Source organism: Narcine bancroftii, chromosome 3 (assembly GCF_036971445.1).
Source record: "Narcine bancroftii isolate sNarBan1 chromosome 3, sNarBan1.hap1, whole genome shotgun sequence".
Taxonomy (NCBI): domain Eukaryota; kingdom Metazoa; phylum Chordata; class Chondrichthyes; order Torpediniformes; family Narcinidae; genus Narcine; species Narcine bancroftii.
In genome coordinates, this window is record NC_091471.1 from 192617263 (window position 1) to 192637666 (window position 20404).

At 41.0% G+C, this 20404-nt stretch overlaps 1 protein-coding gene across 5 annotated transcripts in view; it reads right to left on the reverse strand.

Moving 5' to 3' along the window:
• Nucleotides 1-10033: 10033 nt before the first annotated feature.
• The window catches only part of LOC138757972 (uncharacterized), a 36439-nt gene continuing 26068 nt past the window's right edge, over nt 10034-20404 (reverse strand). For 2 of the 5 annotated variants that reach the window (XM_069926179.1, XM_069926178.1), the window contains exon 2: nt 10034-16335. In XM_069926179.1, coding sequence (XP_069782280.1) covers nt 10473-11636 — 1164 coding nt within the window. In that variant the 5' untranslated portion in view covers nt 11637-16335 and the 3' untranslated portion in view covers nt 10034-10472. Of the gene's footprint in view, nt 17794-20404 lie in introns of all 5 variants that reach the window. The other 3 variants (XM_069926177.1, XM_069926175.1, XM_069926176.1) reach the window with 2 other exon arrangements.

The following is a 20404-nucleotide window of genomic DNA, read 5'->3' on the forward strand; positions in this document are numbered from 1 at the left end:
CCCACCACTAATCTATAATTCCAAAGTTCCTTCCTATTAATTTTTTTTTAAATGGGATATCGCATTTGCCAATCTTTAATCCTCTGGCTAGTGATGATGCAAAGATTGTTGCTAATCTCTTATCTTGCTTTCTGTAGTAACCTGAGGTATATCTTGTCAGGATTCAGGGATTTTTCAATCTGAATGTTTTTAAGAAAATCAGCACTTCCTCTTTCTTAACCACAACATGCTCCAGCACAAATCTATACTGACCTTACATTTTCCAAGGCTTCTCTCTCTCTCTCTCTCTCTCTCTCTCTCTCTCTCTCTCTCTCTCTCTGGAGAACGCTGAAGCAAATTTAGGACTTTCCCTACCTCCTCTACTTCTGAGCACATTTTCCCTTCTTTATCCTTAAGTGGTCCTACCTTCAATCTAGTCATTGTCTGTTCTTCATATATGCATTTTTTTTTCTAATCCTACTTGCCAAGGCCTTCTCATGCCCTCTCCTATGTCCTTTCTCAAGTTCCTTCCTGGCTACCATATAATTCTCAAGAGCCCTTCCTGACCTTTGCTTCTGAAACCTTGTTCATGCTTCCTTCTTCCTCTTAACTAGCTGTCTCACCACTTGTCAACAGGATTCCCTTATCCTACCATCTTTTCCCTGTCTCAATGGGACAAAAGTATCCAGAAACAGGGGCACATGGTTCTAAACATCCTCCACACTAGTTCTGTGCTTTTTCCCTTAAGAACATTTTTTCCCAAATTACTCAGCAAAGTTCCTGGCTAATCCTGTCATAATGATCCCTTCCCCAATTAAACACAGACCATTAGGCAATTAAACAATTTGCCCTACTCCTATTCTTATCCATGCTAAAAGTCAGGGAGTGGAGGTCATGGTCATCAAGATGCTCCCCCATCAAGAGGTCTATAACCTGACCAGGTTCATTACCTGTTTCTAGATCCAATATGACTTCTCCTCTAGTCATAGTGTGTCAGAAATACTTCTTGGACACACCTGACAAATTTTGCCCCATCTCTTCCTCTTGTAATAAGGATATGTCAGACAATATTCAGGAAGATGGAATTTCACATTACAAAAATTGAACATATTTTTCACCAATCTAAAACCTGCCTACATATCTGCTTCTCAATGTTACATGGGCAATTAGGGAGACTTCAAAATGACACCCAATAGAGTGACAGCTCCCTTCCTGTTTCTGACTTCCACCTGGATCTTCTCAGAAGACAATCCCTCCACTATGTCCTCTCTCTCAGCAGCTGTGAAACTATTCATGCTTAGTAATAATACTTCCAACCCCCTCCATTTTACCTCCCTTCCTATCCCTTTAGAAACATCTAAATCAGTGGTTTTCAAACTTTTTCTTTCCACTCACATACTATCTTAAGTAATCCCTATGCCATAGGTGCTCTGTGATTCATAAGGGATTACTTAACGTAGTATGTGGGTGGGAAGAAAAAGTTCGAAAACCACTGATCTAAACCTTGGTTCCTGCATCAGCCAATCTTGTCCTTGTGTCAGCCAAGTCTCTGTAACAGCCACTACATCGTAATTCCACATGCTGATCCATGTTCTAAATTAATTTCCCTTATTCCTAATACTTTTTGCATTGAAGTAACCACATTTCAATCCTTCCAACTGACAACATTTATGGTTCCTCCACTACCGGTCCTTCAGCACGATCTTAGTACACATTGCATCTACCATCTACTCTATTCTCTACCCCTTCATTCTGGTTCCCATTCCCTTGTGAAACTAGTTTAAATCTTCCCCAACAGCTCCAGCAGACTTTTCCACAAGGATATTGGTCTCATTTCAGTTCAGGTTTAACCTGTCTCTTTGAACTGATCTTACCTTCACAGACACATGAACTGCACTAATTATACAGCCATGCATTCATAGACCCATAGAACATTATAGCACAGAAACAGGCACTTCACCCTTTGTGTCGAGCTATTATTCTGCCTAGACCCTCTAACCTGCACCCAATCGATAGCCCTCCATACCCCTCCCATTCTTGTACCTGTCCAGATTCTTATTAAATGTTAAAATTGAGTCCACATTTACCACTTCAGCTGGCAGCTCGTTCCACATTCCCATCACTCTCTATATGAAGAAGTTCCGGCATATGTTTCCTCTGTACATTTTCCCTTACGCCCTTAGCATGTATTTTAATTAGTATCTCACCTCCCTCAGTGGAAAAAGCCTACCTACCTTTATTCTGTTATACCCCTCATAATTTTAAATACTTTTATCAAATCTCCCCTCATTCTTCTATGGTCCAGGGAATAAAGACCTAACCAGCTTAACCTTACCCTGTAACTCAGTTCCTGAAGTCCAGGCAACATCCTAGTAAATCTTCTCTGCACTTTTACTATCTAATTGATACCTATCCTGTAGTTAGATGACCAAAACTACACACAATACTCCAAATTTGCCCTCATCAATGCCTTATACAACTTTATCATGTCATCCAAACTCCTGCACTCAATACTTTGATTTATGAAGGCCAATATGCCAAAAGCTCTCTTTACAACTCTATCCACCTGTGACACCACTTTCAGGGAATTATGTATCTGTATTCCCAGATCCCTCTGTTTTACCATACCCTTTCCTGATTTGTCCTTCCAAAATGCAGCAGCTCACACTTGTCAGCATAAAATTCTATTTGACATTTTTCAGCCCAATTTTATAGCTGGTCCAGATCCCTTTGCAATCTTTGAAAGTCTTCCTAGCTGTTCATAAACACCTCCAATCTTTGTGTCATCTGCAAATTTGCTGATCCAATTTACCATATCCAGACCATCAATATAGATGTCAAACAACAATGGTCCCAGCATCAATCCCTGAGGCACACCACTAGTTACAGGCCTCCAGTCTGAGAAGCAATCATCCACCACTACTCTCTGGGTTCTCCCATAAAGCCAATGTCAAATCCATTTTACGACCTCATCATGAATATCAAATGTCTGAACTTTACTGACTAACCTCCCACGTGGGACCTTGTCAAAGACCTTACTAAAGATTATGTAGACAACATGCATAGCATTTCTTTCATCGTTTCCTCATAACCTCCTTGAAAATCTCAATAAGTTTGGTTAAACATGACTTGCCTCACACAAAGCCATGCTGACTAACCCTAATCAGTCCCTGGCTATCTAATAACATGTACAGGTACACAATCCTTTATCCGGACATCTAAAATCTGGAAAGCTCCAAAATGCAGCAAATGAGGAGATCGACGGCAGCACGAGTCAGGTAGGAGACCAGCAGCATGAGTCGGGCAGGTGGGGGGGGGGGGGGAGAGACTGGCAGAGTAAGTCTGGCAGGCGTTTGGGAGAGACCGGCAGCATGAATCAGGTGGGCGAGGGGGGAGGGAGATGGCAGTGAGACTGGAAGCGGGTGGGAGTGGATACGGCAGCACAATTTGGGTGGGCTTAAATCTGGCTTTCTGAAATCTGGAAAAATCCAAAATTTAGAACACATTACCCCCCAAGGGTTCCAGATAAGGGATTGTGTACCTGTATATCTGATCTCTTAGAACACCTTCCAATAATTTACCTTTACTGACATGAGGGTCACCAGCCTATAATTTCCAAGGTTACTTTTGGAGCCTTTTTTAAACAACAGAACAACATGAGCTACCCTTCTATCCTGAGTGGGAAGGGAAGGTTGAGAATCATTGCTCTAGACCCAATTGTTACTGAAAGATTTTGCTTGAGAAAAATTGTCATTGGCCCATTTCCTTTGGAGTTATGAAACCGCTCACAAAGAATCAATTAGGTTCGATTAAAACAGTGGTTTTCAAACTTTTACTTTGCACCTTAAGCAATCCCTTACTAATCACAGAGCACCTATGGCATATGGAATACTTAAGGTGGTATGTGAGTGGAAAGAAAAAGGTTGAGAATCACTGCTCCAATTTAAAATCTCAACCCAAGTCCAGATCTATCCTTCTCCATAATTAATTTGAAACTAATGATATTATGATCATTGGACCTTTAATGTTCCCCTACACATGCTTCTCTCACCAGTCCTATCTGGTTATCGAATAGGAGATCCAGTATTGCACTCTCTCTAGTTGGCACCTCTATATATTGCTTTAGAAAACTTTCCTAAATACATTTAAAAAAAAACATCATGCCATCCAGCCCTTTTAAGAATGGGAGTTCCAGTCAATATGTGGAAAGTTGAAATCTCCTACTATCACAACTCTATGTTTCTTGCAGCTGCAACATCTCTGCAATTTGCTCCTCCAATTCTCGCTGACTGTTGGGCGGTCTTTAATACACCCCCATGAGTATAGTCATACTTTTCCCATTCCTCAGCTCCACCCATATAGCCTCAGTAGATGAGCTCTCTTGTCTGTTCTGTTTGAGCACAGCTGTGATATTTTCCCTGATGAGCAATGCCACTCCTCCCCCTTTCATCCCTCCCACTCTATCACATTTGAAACAAGGGATGCCTGGAAAATTGAGCTGCTAGTCCTGCCTCTCCTTCAATGAAGTTTCACTAATGGCATGGGAGTGGGGTGGGACAGGGGAGTGACTTCATTTACTGAGGGAAACAGCCACCGGGTACCTTGGACTACCTGCCTGCTTGCTTTTGTTTTCCCTCTCCTTGCAATCACCCAGCTACTTGCCTCAAGCAGCTTCTGTGTGACTGCCTCCCTGTAGCTCTTTTCTATAAACTCCTCATAATTTCCCATATGAGCTGAAGGTCATTGAGTTGTGGCTCCAGTTCCCTAATATGGTCTATAAAGAGCTGAAACTCAATGCACCTCATGCAGATGTAACCATCTGTGAGATGGCATGTCTCCCAGAATTCCTACATCTCACTAGATGAACACTCCACTAACCCTGTTGCCATTCTGAGTATTCCATTTGGGACTAATAGAAGGTCAAGGAATAAATAATAATGAACTCTCATCGGAATCTTACCTTCGTCTCCGCTTCTTCTCACTGAAGCTTCCTGAATCAAAGCCTCGATTTGTGTTAGTCACACCCCTGACAAAAGGTACAACCAAGCCAGAACATACAATTCAAACAGACTTTATTTGAGTAACTCTAGTGGGAATGAGCAGTCTGTAGACAAGGTCACTTCGCTAAGACCGTTTAGTCTCATTCAAAGAGCACAGTCACAGAGTGCAATATTTATTTGAAAGTATTATTACCCCTTATGTTTCACATTTTGCAAATCCTCTTTCTAAGGATAGGGAAATGATTTGTTGTCAGTCATTTAATCTTGTGTACAAGTTATAATTAAGAAACATCCTTCTTGTATACCAAAAAAAATCAACAGAAGACTGAAAAGGTTGCTCTCAGTACACATCAGTATCTGTTCTCTATCTTCCCGATTTCTGGTTTCTAAATTACACATGCAAATGTGTAAATATCTTCATATTTCATATGAAGATATGAAATATTTCATATCTTAAATTCTTTAAGTTAACAATGGTGGTCAAAACTTCAGAGCAGAAACAATGCCATTCAGGGACTGAGTGGTACTGGATGCTTATAAGTTTACATTGCGTCTAACAGGAAAAACCCAACACCCAACCCCAACCAACCAATTTTCCCCTGCAACCGCTGCAACAGTGTCTGCCTGTCCCGCATTGGACTTGTCAGCCACAAACGAGCCTGCAGCTGACGTGGACATTTACCCCCTCCATAAATCTTCGTCCGCGAAGCCAAGCCAAAGAAAAAAAACAGGTGGTAAGTAACTCAATTAGTAGTCAATTAGTGCTGTAAAAAGGATCAGGCAGCGTCAGGATATGTGGAGCCTGGGGGCTCTGTAGAGGAAGTGAGAAATACTTCCTGTCTGGTAGCCTTAAGCTTATACCCTGCTCTCTGGAAGCTTCTTGACTGAATAAACGGAGGTTGGTCTTCTTACAACAATTTCCGTGCAGCTCTCTTAAAAACACAATTTTCTACATTTCGACTAAATTTGCCTCTCTAACTCTGGCCCTCTCACCTGATGGTCATTCGCTCTCTCCCTGCTTTTTAAACTGTTCTACTCTCATACCCACACTCCTGTTCTGCTCCGAATCATGGGTCCTCTACCAGCATCACCTACGGCTCCTAGAACGCTTCCACCAGCGTTGTCTCCGCTCCATCTTCAACATTCATTGGAGCGACTTCATCCCTAACATCGGAGTACTCGAGATGGCAGAGGCCGACAGCATCGAATCCATGCTGTTGAGGATCCAACTGCGCTGGGTAGGTCACGTCTCCAGAATGGAGGACCATCGCCTTCCCAAGATCGTGTTATATGGCGAGCTCTCCACTGGCCATCGTGTCAGAGGTGCACCAAAGAAGAGGTACAAGGACTGCCTAAAGAAATCTCTTGGTGCCTGCCACATTGACCACCGCCAGTGGGCTGATCTCGCCTCAAACCGTGCATCTTGGCGCCTCACAGTTCGGCAGGCAGCAACCTCCTTTGAAGAAGACTGCAGAGCCCACCTCACTGACAAAAGACAAAGGAGGAAAAACCCAACACCCAACCCCAACCCACCAATTTTCCCCTGCAACTGCTGCAACCGTGTCTGCCTGTCCCGCATCGGACTTGTCAGCCACAAACAAGCCTGCAGCTGATGTGGACTTTTACCCCTCCATAAATCTTCATCCGCGAAGCCAAGCCAAAGAAGACTCTCATAAACTCTCACTCCATCTCCCATTCGCTGGAAAAGAAACACACTAGCACAGAACATACCTACTTAAACTGTCCTGCTCTTGCACAGTTGCATGCCAACTCCTACTTGCTGGAAAAGAGGCAAGTAGATTAGCAGCCACAGAAGGTACAATCATAGTTCTAATTTTATTTGTAAATGAATATCGGGTTTTGGATTAACAGTCATATTTGCATATTTTCATAACTAGGGATTAGAGTTGATTAGAATATTCAGTGAAAGCTAAATTACATATATTATAATTCTTAGTGCCAAGAAGTTAATTGCATTGCTCTTTTTTAAGCAATTGAAAATTGATTTGATCCAGAGTAAATCAATTCAGAGGTCAATTCCAAGTAATGTAGTGAGGGCAGCACGGTTAGTGTAGTGGTTAACATAATGTTGTTACAGCTGCAGCAACCCGGGTTTGAGTCCAGTACCAGCTGTAAGGAGTTTGTACATTCTCACCGTGACGGCATGGGTTTCCATGGGGTGCTTCGGTTTCCTCCCACCGCTCAAAACATAAGGGAGTTGTAGGTTAATTGAGTGCAATTGGGCAGCATGGGTTCAGAAGGGCCAGTTACCATGCTGTATGTCAAAATTAAATAGCCTCATTCTTGAATTCAACTGGACTCGGCTGATTGGATCCATGCCAGTTCATCTGACATTTTCCCAGCATCAGATGACCCCCAAATAATTGTATGTTTGCACATTTCTCAAAGTTGCTGGAGTAAATTCGAGCTACAAGTTCAAGAAGACAACTGCGATGTAGCTCACAAAATATCGTAGCTAGGCAGTCTGCGGCCTTCCCTCTTGTGATGGTATTTAAAGGGCCCTTCAGTTCGAAAAGGAAAATATTGGAAGGTAGCCTTAAATCTCACTGCATAATACTCTCACATTTTCTGTAGTACTCGGGCCCAAAAAAAAAATCACGTCTCATGTTTTTTTCAAGCCAATTTTGTAATTAACTAAATTAATGAGTGCCCAGATGGTCTTGCTTAATTGGAGGAACAGAAATGAATTTGTGTGAAGATCCAGGAGTTTACAGACATTGAGGACCTGTAGTGGGCTCTCTGAAGAACAATGACTCTGTGAACTCAAATTTTCCAAGGCAGTATTCAGATAGGAGATATTTATTTACCTAATTTAGACATACAGCACAGTAACAGGCCCTTCCGGCCAATGAATCAGTGTCATCTAATTAACCTATACCCTGGCATTGTTTCAAATGGTGGGAGGAAACTGGGGAAAACCTCCTGGAGAAAATGTACAAACTCCTCACAGACTGTGGGATTTGAACCCTAGTCCGGTCTTGATCGCTGGCACTACAATGACATTGCTCTAACCCCTACGCCAACTGTGCCACCATAGATGTGCAGGCACAGTACACGGATTAAAGAGGCTATCCACCTACAGCTCGAATGTACGTTAAACTTGGTGAAACAATGATGATTCACCCAGGTGCACGCCAAGACTGAACCTTATCCCTTTGACAGTACACACCTCACAATTGGTAGCCAGGAGTAGGTTCAGGTATCCTCCCAAAAAGAGAGCATGTCATGCATGTACTCATTTATATACCCCTGAAGCCTAGAGGCTGTCCCAGATATTAACTGGCATGAATTCAGGTTAGCAGGATGGCCAATTGGGAGGAGGTCTCGCCTGTTGGTTAAAGACAGGGTGAACGTGACCTTGGACCCATTTTCGGTTTGACCAGTGAGGTGACCCTCTGTATTACAGTTACCTCAGTATGTCAGAGGCTTGGTCTCTTAAAGCCCATTCCTCTTCATAAAGGCTGTTCTAGTTTCTATGCCAGTCAGCTCCATGTTCACCTTACCATTATGTAGTGTCCCACCAATAACACTCAACACACCCCGAGTATCAGGCCTGTCCACAACAACTTCAGTATCTCCAACTAATGTCATAGAGACATAAAATTGTACAGTTATACTACACAGAAACAGGCCCTTTGGCCTAAATTGTGCATCCAACCCAAGTGTTTCTTGAGTGAGTACTATTTGCCTGCATTGGGCCATAACTCTCTCCATCTTTCCTGTTCATGTATCTGTCCAAATATTTATAAATGTAATTGTACCCAACCTCACCACTTCCTCTGGCAGCTCAATTCATAAAACCCACAAACCTTTGTGTGAAAAACTTACAAAGATGTGCTGACCTATCTAAACCTACTCTACAACAAACTATTATTTCCCTATTTCACATCCATGATCTACTATTTTTCTTACATTATGTGCCTGTCTAAGAGTGTTTCATATGTCCCTATTGTACCAACCTGCACCACTTACCCCTGGCAATACAATCCAGTCACCCACCACTTTCTGTGTAAATATAAAACTTTCACCATCTTCTGTAGACTTTCTTCTACTTGATTTCCTTTTATATTTGCTATTGTCACCCCAGAATAAAGATGCTGCTGTCCATCTTTTTTTTAAACTTTATTTAAAATTTTATGACATGAATAAAATAAAAATTACATTTAAAGAAATAATAAAATATAAGATAATAAAAATTAGAATACTACATCATTAAAATACACAAATTAACCCCCCCAATAATTATAACACAACTTTAATCATCTAATTTAAAATTAGTCCAACCCTCCCCCCCAAAATAAAGAGTGAAGAATTAATTAACAATATTGTAAATAAAATAGAAAGAACCCCCACTTACAAAAAAAGGATAAAACTTAACAACAAAAAAAATCAATACTAAAATAATACCCTTAAACATATATTTAAATCAAACATAATACATGTATTTAACAAATGAAATCCACTTTAAAACTAAGTTCAAATATTAAAATCATATATCAACCACATATCTGTTATACAAAAAATCATAATTAATAATACATAAATACAGAATTTCCATTAATACCAAGTTTCCTTTATAATTCATCGAGAGAACAAAAACATCCCTTAGAAAAACAATCAGATAAACTTTTTATTCCCTTCCCCTCCCCTTATATAAAAAAAGAAAAAAAAAAGTTCAAACTCTTATAAAATTCTCCATATTCTTCATTTATAACATCTTCAAAATTCTCTATCGAAATTAACTTAATTTTATTAAACTCTTCTCCCTCAATGTATTTGTACTTAATTTTATTCTTTTTCTTCTTATCACCTTTCCCCTCATCTTCCTCTTCATCTAATTCAAAATCCTCAATTTTTGACTTATTATCTTCTGTGACATCATCCTCTTAAAAAAGAAAGAAAAAAAGAGAAAAAAAACCCAAAAAAAAAGAAAAAGGAGAGAAAAAACCTCCTAATTCCCTCTCAATTACAATCAGAAAACAAAGAGTTTTAAAAAAAATTATTTATTAAAAAAAATAATTAAAAAAAACCTTCACTTCTTAACCCAAAAATTAAAAAGAAAAAAAAACAGGTTGGAGGTCACAGCTACCTCCTCCTGTTTAAACCACCCAAAGCGGTAACTCCCCCAAAATATTGGGTGTGAGATAACTCACAGGTAGCTGATGACTTCTGGAAACTAGTGCCCACCCAGTTCCCTCTCCCAACTCCCATTTCATTAAACTATCATCATTATTTAAACTATTTAAACTCTTCTCAAAAAAAAAGATAAAAAATTTATTTTTTTAAATCAACGTTACCACTTCGGTCACCATTGCTTCCATTTCTTTTAAAAAACTGGATCCCACCTTACATCTCTACTCTCTTTGGAGACCTTGAAGGACTACATCGTTCCTGAAACTGCATGATTGGTAGAGACTGAGCAAAGTCCCTAACCTCTTTAGGATTGTCAAAGAACTTTGGCTAATTTCCATCCTAAAAAATTTTCAGTACCGCAGAATACCTGAATGTTCCCTTATGTCTTTTTTTCCACAACCGTTCTTTCACAGAATTAAATTCGCGTCGTTGAAACATAATTTCTTGACTCAAATCTTGATAGAAGAAAACAGGATTATTCTGAACCATCAAAGGAGATCTATTTTGCTGGGCATTTCTAATAGCCGTACGTAAAATTGTCTCTCTGTCACAATAGTTTAAACAACAGATCAAAACAGATCTTGGATTCTGTCCTGAAAAAGAATTTCTTCTTAAAACTCTATAAGCACGTTCCAGTATTAAACCTTCAGGGAATTTATCCTGTCCTAACACTCGTGGAATCCATTCAGTAAAAAAATTTCTTGGATTTGGTCCTTCTATGCCTTCTGGCAAACCAACAATTTTCACATTGTTCCGTCTAGATTGATTCTCCAAATAATCAACCTTTTTTGCTAAATTTTTATTTTGGATCTGCAATGTTTCAATTATTCTATTTTCATCTTGCAGTTGATCCTGTGCATCGACTAAACCTTGATCACACATTTCAAATCTTTCAATGGTTTCAAGCTTAAAAGCTCCATTAATGACTTCCGCCATCGCATTAATCTTGGAAATAAACAGGTTCACAAAATTAGCTAAGTGACTCGATAGAGAATATATCTTATCTTCAAGATCCTTAACAGACATTTCAACAGAAGTAGATTCAGGCATAATGGGGTCTTGCTGTTCCTTAGAGACCACGGGATCTTCTGACCCTTCCCTTAATTTAGTATCTTTTCTAGCAGTTTGACTTCGTATAAAAATCCCTCTCAAAGTCCCCTCAGCAATGCCAGGAGACTGAAGATCAGAGTTATCTTTTAGCCAAATCTCTTTAATAATCTTCACTGAATCGATGTCTGGAAAAACCGTTGTAAGTGAAGATGCATTTTGCAGCGCCACCGCTATAGCAGTCGAATGACAACTCTTTAACTCTCCAGCTGGTGGTGCCCCAGCTGATTCAACTGTCAAAGCCTCAGCAACAACACCTGCAGTGGCCACTGTGTGAAATACTGGCACCCGTCCAGCCCCTTGTTCTGAAAGCTGTTGAGTGCGACCTTCAGAGAGCCTCACCGGCTTAAAACGAAGCTTCAATGCCGAACTCTGCACGTCCTCCTCTGGATCCATTCTACGTTGAGACCTGGCTTCTTGTAAACAAGTAGGCTCAGACAATTTCGGAAAATGTAGTTTTTTAACAGTCTGTTGATATTTTATTTTACCTCTTTTTTTGCATATAAACCATTAGGCACTAATCCAACACCTCTTATTATTTATAAACTTTTAAAAGAACTTTAACGGGCACTTAAAGACAAAACAATAAATCAGAGTCAGGAGAGGTCTGGAAGGCACGTCTGTTCCCTACGCCATCTTGCCACGCCCCCCGATGCTGCTGTTCATGTAATCTAAGCTGCTCATAATCTTTTCTACCTCTATTAAATCACCCCTCTTCCTCCATCCCTCCAGAGAAAAGCCTTAGCTCTATCAGCCCTGCTTCAATTGACATGTTCTCCAATCCTGGCAACATCCAAGTAAAGCTCCTCTTCACGCACAACAAAGCATTTATATCCTTCCTGCAATGAGGTGAATAGAACAGAACACAATACTCCACGTAAACAAAATTGTTTTACTTGTATGATGCCAAAGTTGTGTAATGGGGAAAGAAATACTGTAACCCAAACACAATTATTTTTAGCTTTCCGTTTATAAAAGTACATGACCTTTAATTCTATAGCATTTTTCATGATCTCAGCAGGTCTCAGATGCACACAATTAACAGCACCAATATACACAGATGTAATGATTTTGGAATAATCATTATCATCATTTATAGGATGACCAAGTGACAGGAGATCATTCATCAATCTCACAGCTGTATTGGAAAGGGTTGTAGCCATCATGTGACAAAACTTTCCCCTACCTAGTCAAGGTTTGGATCCATCCCAACTATTAGTGCACACCTTGCCATTGGCTCATGTAAATTACCTCTCCAGCCTGCCTGTAATTGGCCTTGGGCTATTGGCTGTTGTAATTGGATTAACCCTCCTGGCACTGAGCCATTGGTCCTTGTTAATGACTTGGGATGGACCTCCAGCACTATAAAGGTGCCATATGTTCTTTATTCCTCTTTGCTAGCTTGGGACCACCCTGCTTCACTTCAGGCCTAGAATTGTGGAAGGGTGCTGGAGAAATTGTTGGTAAGATATGCACTGTAAAAATGGTTGGGGGCATTTAATTAACGTCCCTTGTAGCATAGGGATGTGCCTGCACTGTGTCAAGGGGTGGTGGGACATTGTAGTGATTTTTTTTTCCTTAATCATTGTATGTACCAATTCAGAGTATGTATGAGTATTTTGTTCCCATGCTATTTTCCCCATCTTCATTATTAATTGTCCACTATTACTTTCATACGGCTGCTGTGACCTGTCCGCGTACTCCATCAGTTCCCACTTCCCACATTTGCCTTCTGTAAATGAAATCCTTCTTTACCAAAATTGTCAGTCCTTGCCTTTGAGACCGACCAAACCTATTTCCTCACTCACAATAACAACCTGTGGGAAGAAGCTACTTCCCAATCTGGCAGTCCTGATTTTGATGATCAAGTACTTCCTGACATTAGTAGGTCAAAGATGGATGGTAGATGGCAAGCATTATCCCATCAGCATTAAACTATACAATGTCCATCTACATTTTGGACCATTAAGAACTGTGTCCCCCTCCCTCTGGTATTGTTTACAATTTTTGCTCCCTTAGTTCTTGTAAGTCACATGATTTGGGGGAAATCCAGCTGAGTGGAAATTTATCAGCAAGCCCCCCCACTGTCCTTGGGTATCAGCAACTGACTCAGCATTTCTCCACAAGGCATCTAGCATATGTAAGGATTAATCAAGTTGTATTAATTAGCATTATTCTTGTGATAGTACAGATCTATCACCAATGCACATAGTGTATATAGTTACTGTATCTAGACTGTGCTTACAGCGATTGGCTGAGAGCTAAGCCACACCTATTGTCTGGGCCTTAAAGGGTTGTGTCCCTAGCCAGGTCGGATCATTCCGGACTGGTCGGTCACCTGTGAAGAGCTCCGGTCTTTTGCTAATAAAAGCCTTGGTTTGGATCAACAAGTCTTTGATTCTTTCGATGAGCTCTACAATTCTAAACTAGATAGACCCTAACTTCCACATTCTTCCCTGAGACTTTTAGTCTCATAATACAGTCCCAAGCAGATATGATAAGTATTAAACGTTACAACCAGTCAACATCACCTTCTGAAAAGTTGTGTTCTCTTGAACTCCCTAATTCAGGCAGATGTTACTATTGCAGTATTAAAAGCAAATAAATTTAGTGATATCAAAACTGAAGGCTGAAAGGATTCTGAGTCTAAAGTTTCAAGTTAATTTTGTTCCCAAACATGGGCGTATGTTGTGTGGTTTATGGAAGGTCAAGTTTATTGTCATCTGACTGTACAAGTAAAACTTGACGGAAGTGTTCTCCAGTCCTCGGTGCAAAATGTGCAGACACACAACCAGACATAACACACATACAGACAAATAATACATAAGCAGGACAGGTATTTTATCAATAAAAAATAAATAAATGGATATTGTTTTGTAGAAATGGGAGACTCAGATGGTGAGTGTGAGCAGTTTCTTTGCTTGTTCAGCATTCTCACTGCCTGTGGGAAAAAGCTGTTCCTCAGCCTAGTGATACTCCTGTATCCCTTCTCTGATGGGAGCAGTTGAAAGATGCTGGGTGTAGGGTGGAAGGAGTCCCCAGTGATTGACTCGTGATTTGTAAAAATTTTGATCCCTTTCCACATGCTTCCTGTGTCACACAGCTGTCGGTGGACCTTCTGTGTCTACCTATGCCTTCTCGATTGCATGGGAGACTTCAGCTCTGGCTGATGTTAGTGCCATCCTAAACCATGTCCTGAAGGCAACATCATGAGCTCCAAGAAGGGACTGTACCTCTGCATCTGACTTTGGTTTTTGGTTAGCCCTAGTTGTGAACCATTCTGTCAGTCATGTGGCCTTTCCATCTGGAACCTGGAGGAAGTGTGGTTTGTGGAAGTTAATGCAGCTTCTCTGTCTGCAATCTGGTAGGAATGTGGCTTGTGGAGGGTCACTTAACCTTTCTGGAGTCTAATCGGATGTGCAGGTCGTGCATTGAAAAATCTGAACATGTGCAGGCTCTCTCGCTGTCTCCTGCTGCCTTCAGACCATTCCTGAAGTTCAGGATGCAGGGAGCTCCAGAATGCCTACTAGAATTGGTGGGTTCTGGATCCTGAAACATGGGTGATGCTGGAAACCATATTTATATACTTGAGACCTATTATTAATTCACTGTTTATTAGTGTGCTGCGTCTTCTAGAGATAGAGAGTTGTGGGTACCATGTGTTTAATCCTTGTATTCCTAATCGGGAATAGAGAATATTTAGCAGTGATTCATTTGCACCTGATGTGTAGTTTTTTGTATATTATTACTGTGTATGTGTTTGTTAGTTAGCTGCGATCATTGTTGGACTCCAGGCTGTGAGCCATGGCTATCTACAGAGGGGCAACTGCAAACTGTTCAGTTCTGGATCCCAAGCAGCAGTGACACTGGAGATCAGGTTCATGTGTAGGTACTTGTTTAGCTGTGCTGTAGACTGCGCCTGTGGGTGGTGGGTGCTGTAGAATTTAAACCTGTTTCTCAGTATACTTTGTCTGTGGGTAGTGGATGCTGAACAAGTTAAACCCTCTTCTTGGTATACCATGTCTGTGTGCTGTGTACAATGGTCTGTCAATGTGTGCCCATTTTTTGTGAAAACTCGTGTATAAATAAACACTTTTTTCATAATGCTAGTCCAGCCTTGATTCTCTTTGAACCCATCAAACTTATTCTGAACAAAACAGCATGGACCCCTTTCTCCTGTCCATATTATCACACAAGCAGACACGCTCCCTTGTACTTTCATCCTGTTGAATCATCACATGCCCTCCTTCTAGCATAGCTTTCATGCATATCAGCAGTATGGTACATCTACAAACAGTATGGTACATCTACAAACAGTATGGTACATCTACAACAGCTATGAAGATCAAGCATAACTCCCCAGGGTCCTAAATGATCACTGAGCCACCCTGAGAATATTTTCTGGCACATTTAAAAGGGCCAAATGCATCTTTAATTAATTCCAATGGATCAAAAACAATGGTCATGTTATCTTGGTCTGGAATCAGATGAGACGTGTCATCTGTCAAATACAGTATGATGCAGGGTCCACCTTGTCTTGCCAAAATATAGTACATTACCATCTCCTCCTTTAGACTTTTGAGTGGCTGTTAGAATCTGGAATCTTTTAATTGTGAATGTTGACATAATGTAAGTGGTGCTATCTATGTGATCAGATGGGAACGTTACTCCACACTGGGGGAATATCCCATTTTTTTCTTCTTTTAAAATGGAGCATTTCTGCGTTAAATCTCCAGGGATGCAATTCTCTCAATTTTCCATTTTTCTACTGGGGTTCCTTCTAGACCCAATAATAGCAGTAGCATGAAAAAGTGCCCAAATTTAAGCATAGTCTCTTGTTTCTGCAGAATCCGCAGTGATGTTGTTTGTGCAGTATTTTCTTTCTTGGCTTTTGGCTCCCCAGCTGGTGAAACTCTCTGCAGTGGTTGAGATGACTTTATGGTCCTGTCTCCTTTATCTTGACTGCAGTAAACAAATTCACCTGAAATGGTCTGAGTTGCCTTGGCTGTTTCCACTTTCTTTCAAACGTCTTCACGTACACCCAGTCTCCAGGATTCACCTGCAGTTTCACTGGAGGTCCTTGTGCTTCCTGTACCTGGGAATAAACAGATCTAACAATCAGCTTTAATCCTTTCGTGTTCTTTCCTAGTTCTTGCAACATTTCTCTGCTTACCTCATTGCTACTGGGCTTAGTCTTTGGCATTGATATCACCCTTCCAGTAACCATCTCCTGTGGACTTAAATGGGTACATCCATTTCCACTGTTTTAACGGTAAATATTGTACCCAGTTCAAACTTCTTTATCTGCAGACTTTAGCCAATTTGGCTTTCAGGTGACTTTTTAGCTTTTGCCTGCCATAAGTCAGACAAAATATCATGCATATTACATTTTAATGTATTAGTATGTGACAATAAAAGGAACAGTGAACCTTGAGCATTGCCCCTTTCTACTAGGCCAACTAATTGTGGATGACATGCACAAGAGAATTTCCCATAAATTTAAACCGTGTGTCTGCAAGTTTGTTTGAAAAATTAGATCTATTATCACTGCTCAGCATCTGATCCACTCCAACTCTTGGGAAGATTTCTTTTGCACATGCTTTTGTTATTGCTTTGGCATCTGCATGCATGGTGGGAAATGCTTCAACACATCTTATCATTTATTAAGAGGCAGTTGAGCTTTTCTTCTGTGTTTGACCATTACAAGATGAATAAATGGATCCACTGGTGGTGGCAGAGGGCTTGGTGTGGTAGGAATTCCTTTCTTTTTGTGTTTCCTGGCAAACTTTCCGTCTCAATATTGTATTGTTCGTGTTCAGTCAATTGTGGTTCGGAATTATATTCAACATCTTCCTCCTGCAGAGAATCTCGCTCCATGAGCTGCTCTAAAAATTTGTTGTATTTACAAGCTCAGCACCACAATTCTTCCTATCATAATTTGTCTCCACAGGCCTACTGATTTGTCCAGGGTGCACTCTTTGCTTTTCCAATCTTGTTTCTCATGAATTGTGGTTACCTGTTTGCTTCAATCAAATCCTGCAGAGATACCACTTTTATTTCTTGATTTGCCTCAAGCCAGAATTCTTGCCAGTGTTCAAAACTCTTACTAATGGACATTGGATCAGTGCCTCGTGTGTGCCATACAGTTTTATGCAAGTTTCATGGCCCTAAGCAAATCTCTAATTACATGCATGTTTCAAACAGCATTTCCACAATCAGGAACCCTCCTACCCAAACCATACTCCAGTTATACACTACCCTCCAGGCATCCAAGTAATTGGTGTGGATGTTGTCTGTTTTTGCTTCGTACGGTCTGCATGCCTTTGCCAAAGCAAAGAGTTGAACTTGTCATGCACTTTTGCCTGAATTCAATGCTTTTTCTTCAACAATCCAGTAATCCAAGGTGTATATTTTCTCATATGCAGCCTTTTTCACCTCTATCCCTTGGTCAATAAAGGATGATCCATCCATGAACTGTCTAGTTCTTGCAGTGGGTTATCTCTGGCTCAGGAGCCTTGGTCTACAATTGCCTTGCACTCGTGGTCTTCATCATCTGGTGTCATTAAAAAAAAAAAATGACAGTGAGAGGCTGTTTTGGCCCATGCTTCCCAATTTACACCCAATTAATATGCACCCCAATATATTTTGAATGGGGGTAGAAACCAGAACCCCCATTCAAACACGGAGAAAGTACAAACCCCTTAAAGGCAATATGGGATTCAAACCTTAGGCCCGATCACTGGTGCTTCAAAGGTGTTGGCTAATCGCTATGCCAACTGTCACCCCTCTAACCAATCTGCTCCCCCATCTTTAATTCTGTCGGATTGGTAGTCTAGCACCTTACAATTGTCAGTCCCGCTTGCATCAGCAGCACCTCATAACCTGTTACTCAGCAGGTTGTGAGAAGATTTTCCTCTGCTCAATAGTTCTGTATGTGATAAATATAGACTTATTGTTATTGTGTGTCCTTTTCCACTGCAAATGGTGCTGCTAGTACTTTCTCACGTGTACGTATTATAATATGCCATAGGTTAGCATCTTCCATACTCCTTCTGGGTGAGAATAGCCATTCCGAATCCTTTCTCTGCACTGAAAAGAAATGCTTGTAGTCTGGAAATCCCAATGTTGGCACCTAATGTAGGGTTTTCTTCAGATCTTCAAATGCTTAGTTTTCTGTGTGGGACTAGTTTAGCATCTGGGAGTTGGCCTTGCCAAGCCACAAATCTGAGTAGACTTGCCATTTCCGCATTGTCTCAAATGTACTGTCTACAGTAACCAGTCATTCCTTAAAAGAAACTTTGGACTTCCTTCACAAACCTTGGTTTTTGTACTATCATGATGGCTTCAATTTGGACTTGAGATCTGCATGACTCCCTTCTTTAGAACGTGCCCAAGATGCTTAACTTCCTGGCAGAACTGGAGCTTCGCTTTGGACATTTTGTCCTTTCTCGGCCAGCAGTTTAAGAAGAGCTTTGCTATCTTCCCAGCAAGCAGTAAGAGATGGGGTGCACAGCAGTGGGTCATCTACATACTGGATAAGTACGCTCTGTTGAAGGACACCTCACTCACAGCTTTGACATGGTCCATTATTTGCCTCTTTTCTAAGACTAATTAGGGATCGGCACAGCCCACACTTCACCCCTTGGGTGAGTTCAGTGGTGGGTAATGTCCAAAATTCATCCCTTGGGTCAGTTCACTGGCAGCACAGACCACGATACAGGCCACCGATGTGGTGGCCTACAGCTTGCCCTTCACCTCATTTTCTTAAAACTTTTTACCTCATACTCCTCTTCACTTACAATATTCTCTATTATCGTTTATTTCACATCCTATATTCCACATTTCATACTTAAAACACCTGAAATTTTAGTTTGTCTCTCAGCTGCTCATTGCTCCTGACTTTCTAAATTGACTCCTGACTTTTAAAATTGTTAATTCTACTCTTGCCCACGGGAGTACATCACTCACACGAGATCACACCCAGAAATGCCAGACCACGAGGATCCTCCTGCACAGACTTTTATGGAAAAAGGTGTCTGCTGGCCCTATCCCAAGTTATCTATCAGAAAATCCCCACAGTCAGTCAGCCACCTTACATGGTCCCATGGAGATGCTGCACTCCTGTCTGGCTCATCAAATTTGTGGAGGATCAGTATCGATACCTCATCCAGGTTCTGGGGTTAGATCTCAATCAGCAGTCTAATCTCCTGAGAAATGAAGGACCTAGATGTCGTCTTCAACCAATTCCCTTTATTTGATAGACAAGCTTGTGGGAGCCCCATCACTTCTGTAGAAAATCAAAAAGCTCTCCAAACAGACAAACGCATGGGTTTGTATATTCCAAAAATATCTGACATTATCTAATCTCAAAATAGTTAAATTAAGTTTGTCATGTGATTGTAAAAGTATAACCTGAAGAAAGAGCGTTCCCTTGTCCTCAGTGAAAAACACTGAGACACACAATCAGACATAACACACTTGTAGACAAAAAATACATATGCAGGACAAGTATTATAATCTATAACAATAAATAAATAAATGAATAAATATTGCACAAATAAGAGTTTCAATGGTTGGTGTCAGTAGTTCCATTCTCACTGCCAGTGGGAAGTTGTTCCTCAGCCTGGTGGTGCTGGCTCTGTATCCCTTCCCTGAAGGGAGCAGCTGAAAGATGCTGTGTGCAGGGTGGAAGAGGTCCCCAATGATTTTCCATCCCATCTTCAGACATCTACTGTGGTAGATCACATTGATGTGGGGTGGGAGGGATATTCCAGTGATCATGTAGATTGATGTTTGATCCATTTCTGAGCAGCAACCATTTTGATGCAGCTGGCCAGGACACTCTTGATAGAGGTCCTATAGAAGGCTGACATAATGGTGGCTGATGGTAGCTGTTGCACCTTCCTGACACGTGATGAGATGTTGAGTTTCCACGATAGGCCACAAGTTAAATGAACTCCAAGGAACTTGATGCTCTCTACTACAGAGTTGTTGGTTTATTGGAGGGTGGTTGTTCCTGGCCCTCCTAAAGTCCATGATCATCGCCATCATCTTGTCCACGTTGAGACTCGCACCATTTCACGAGATTTTCCACCTCTTTGTAGTTTGACTCATCATTGCTGCTGCTGAGGCCGATTACTGTCGTGTCATCTGCAAACTTGATG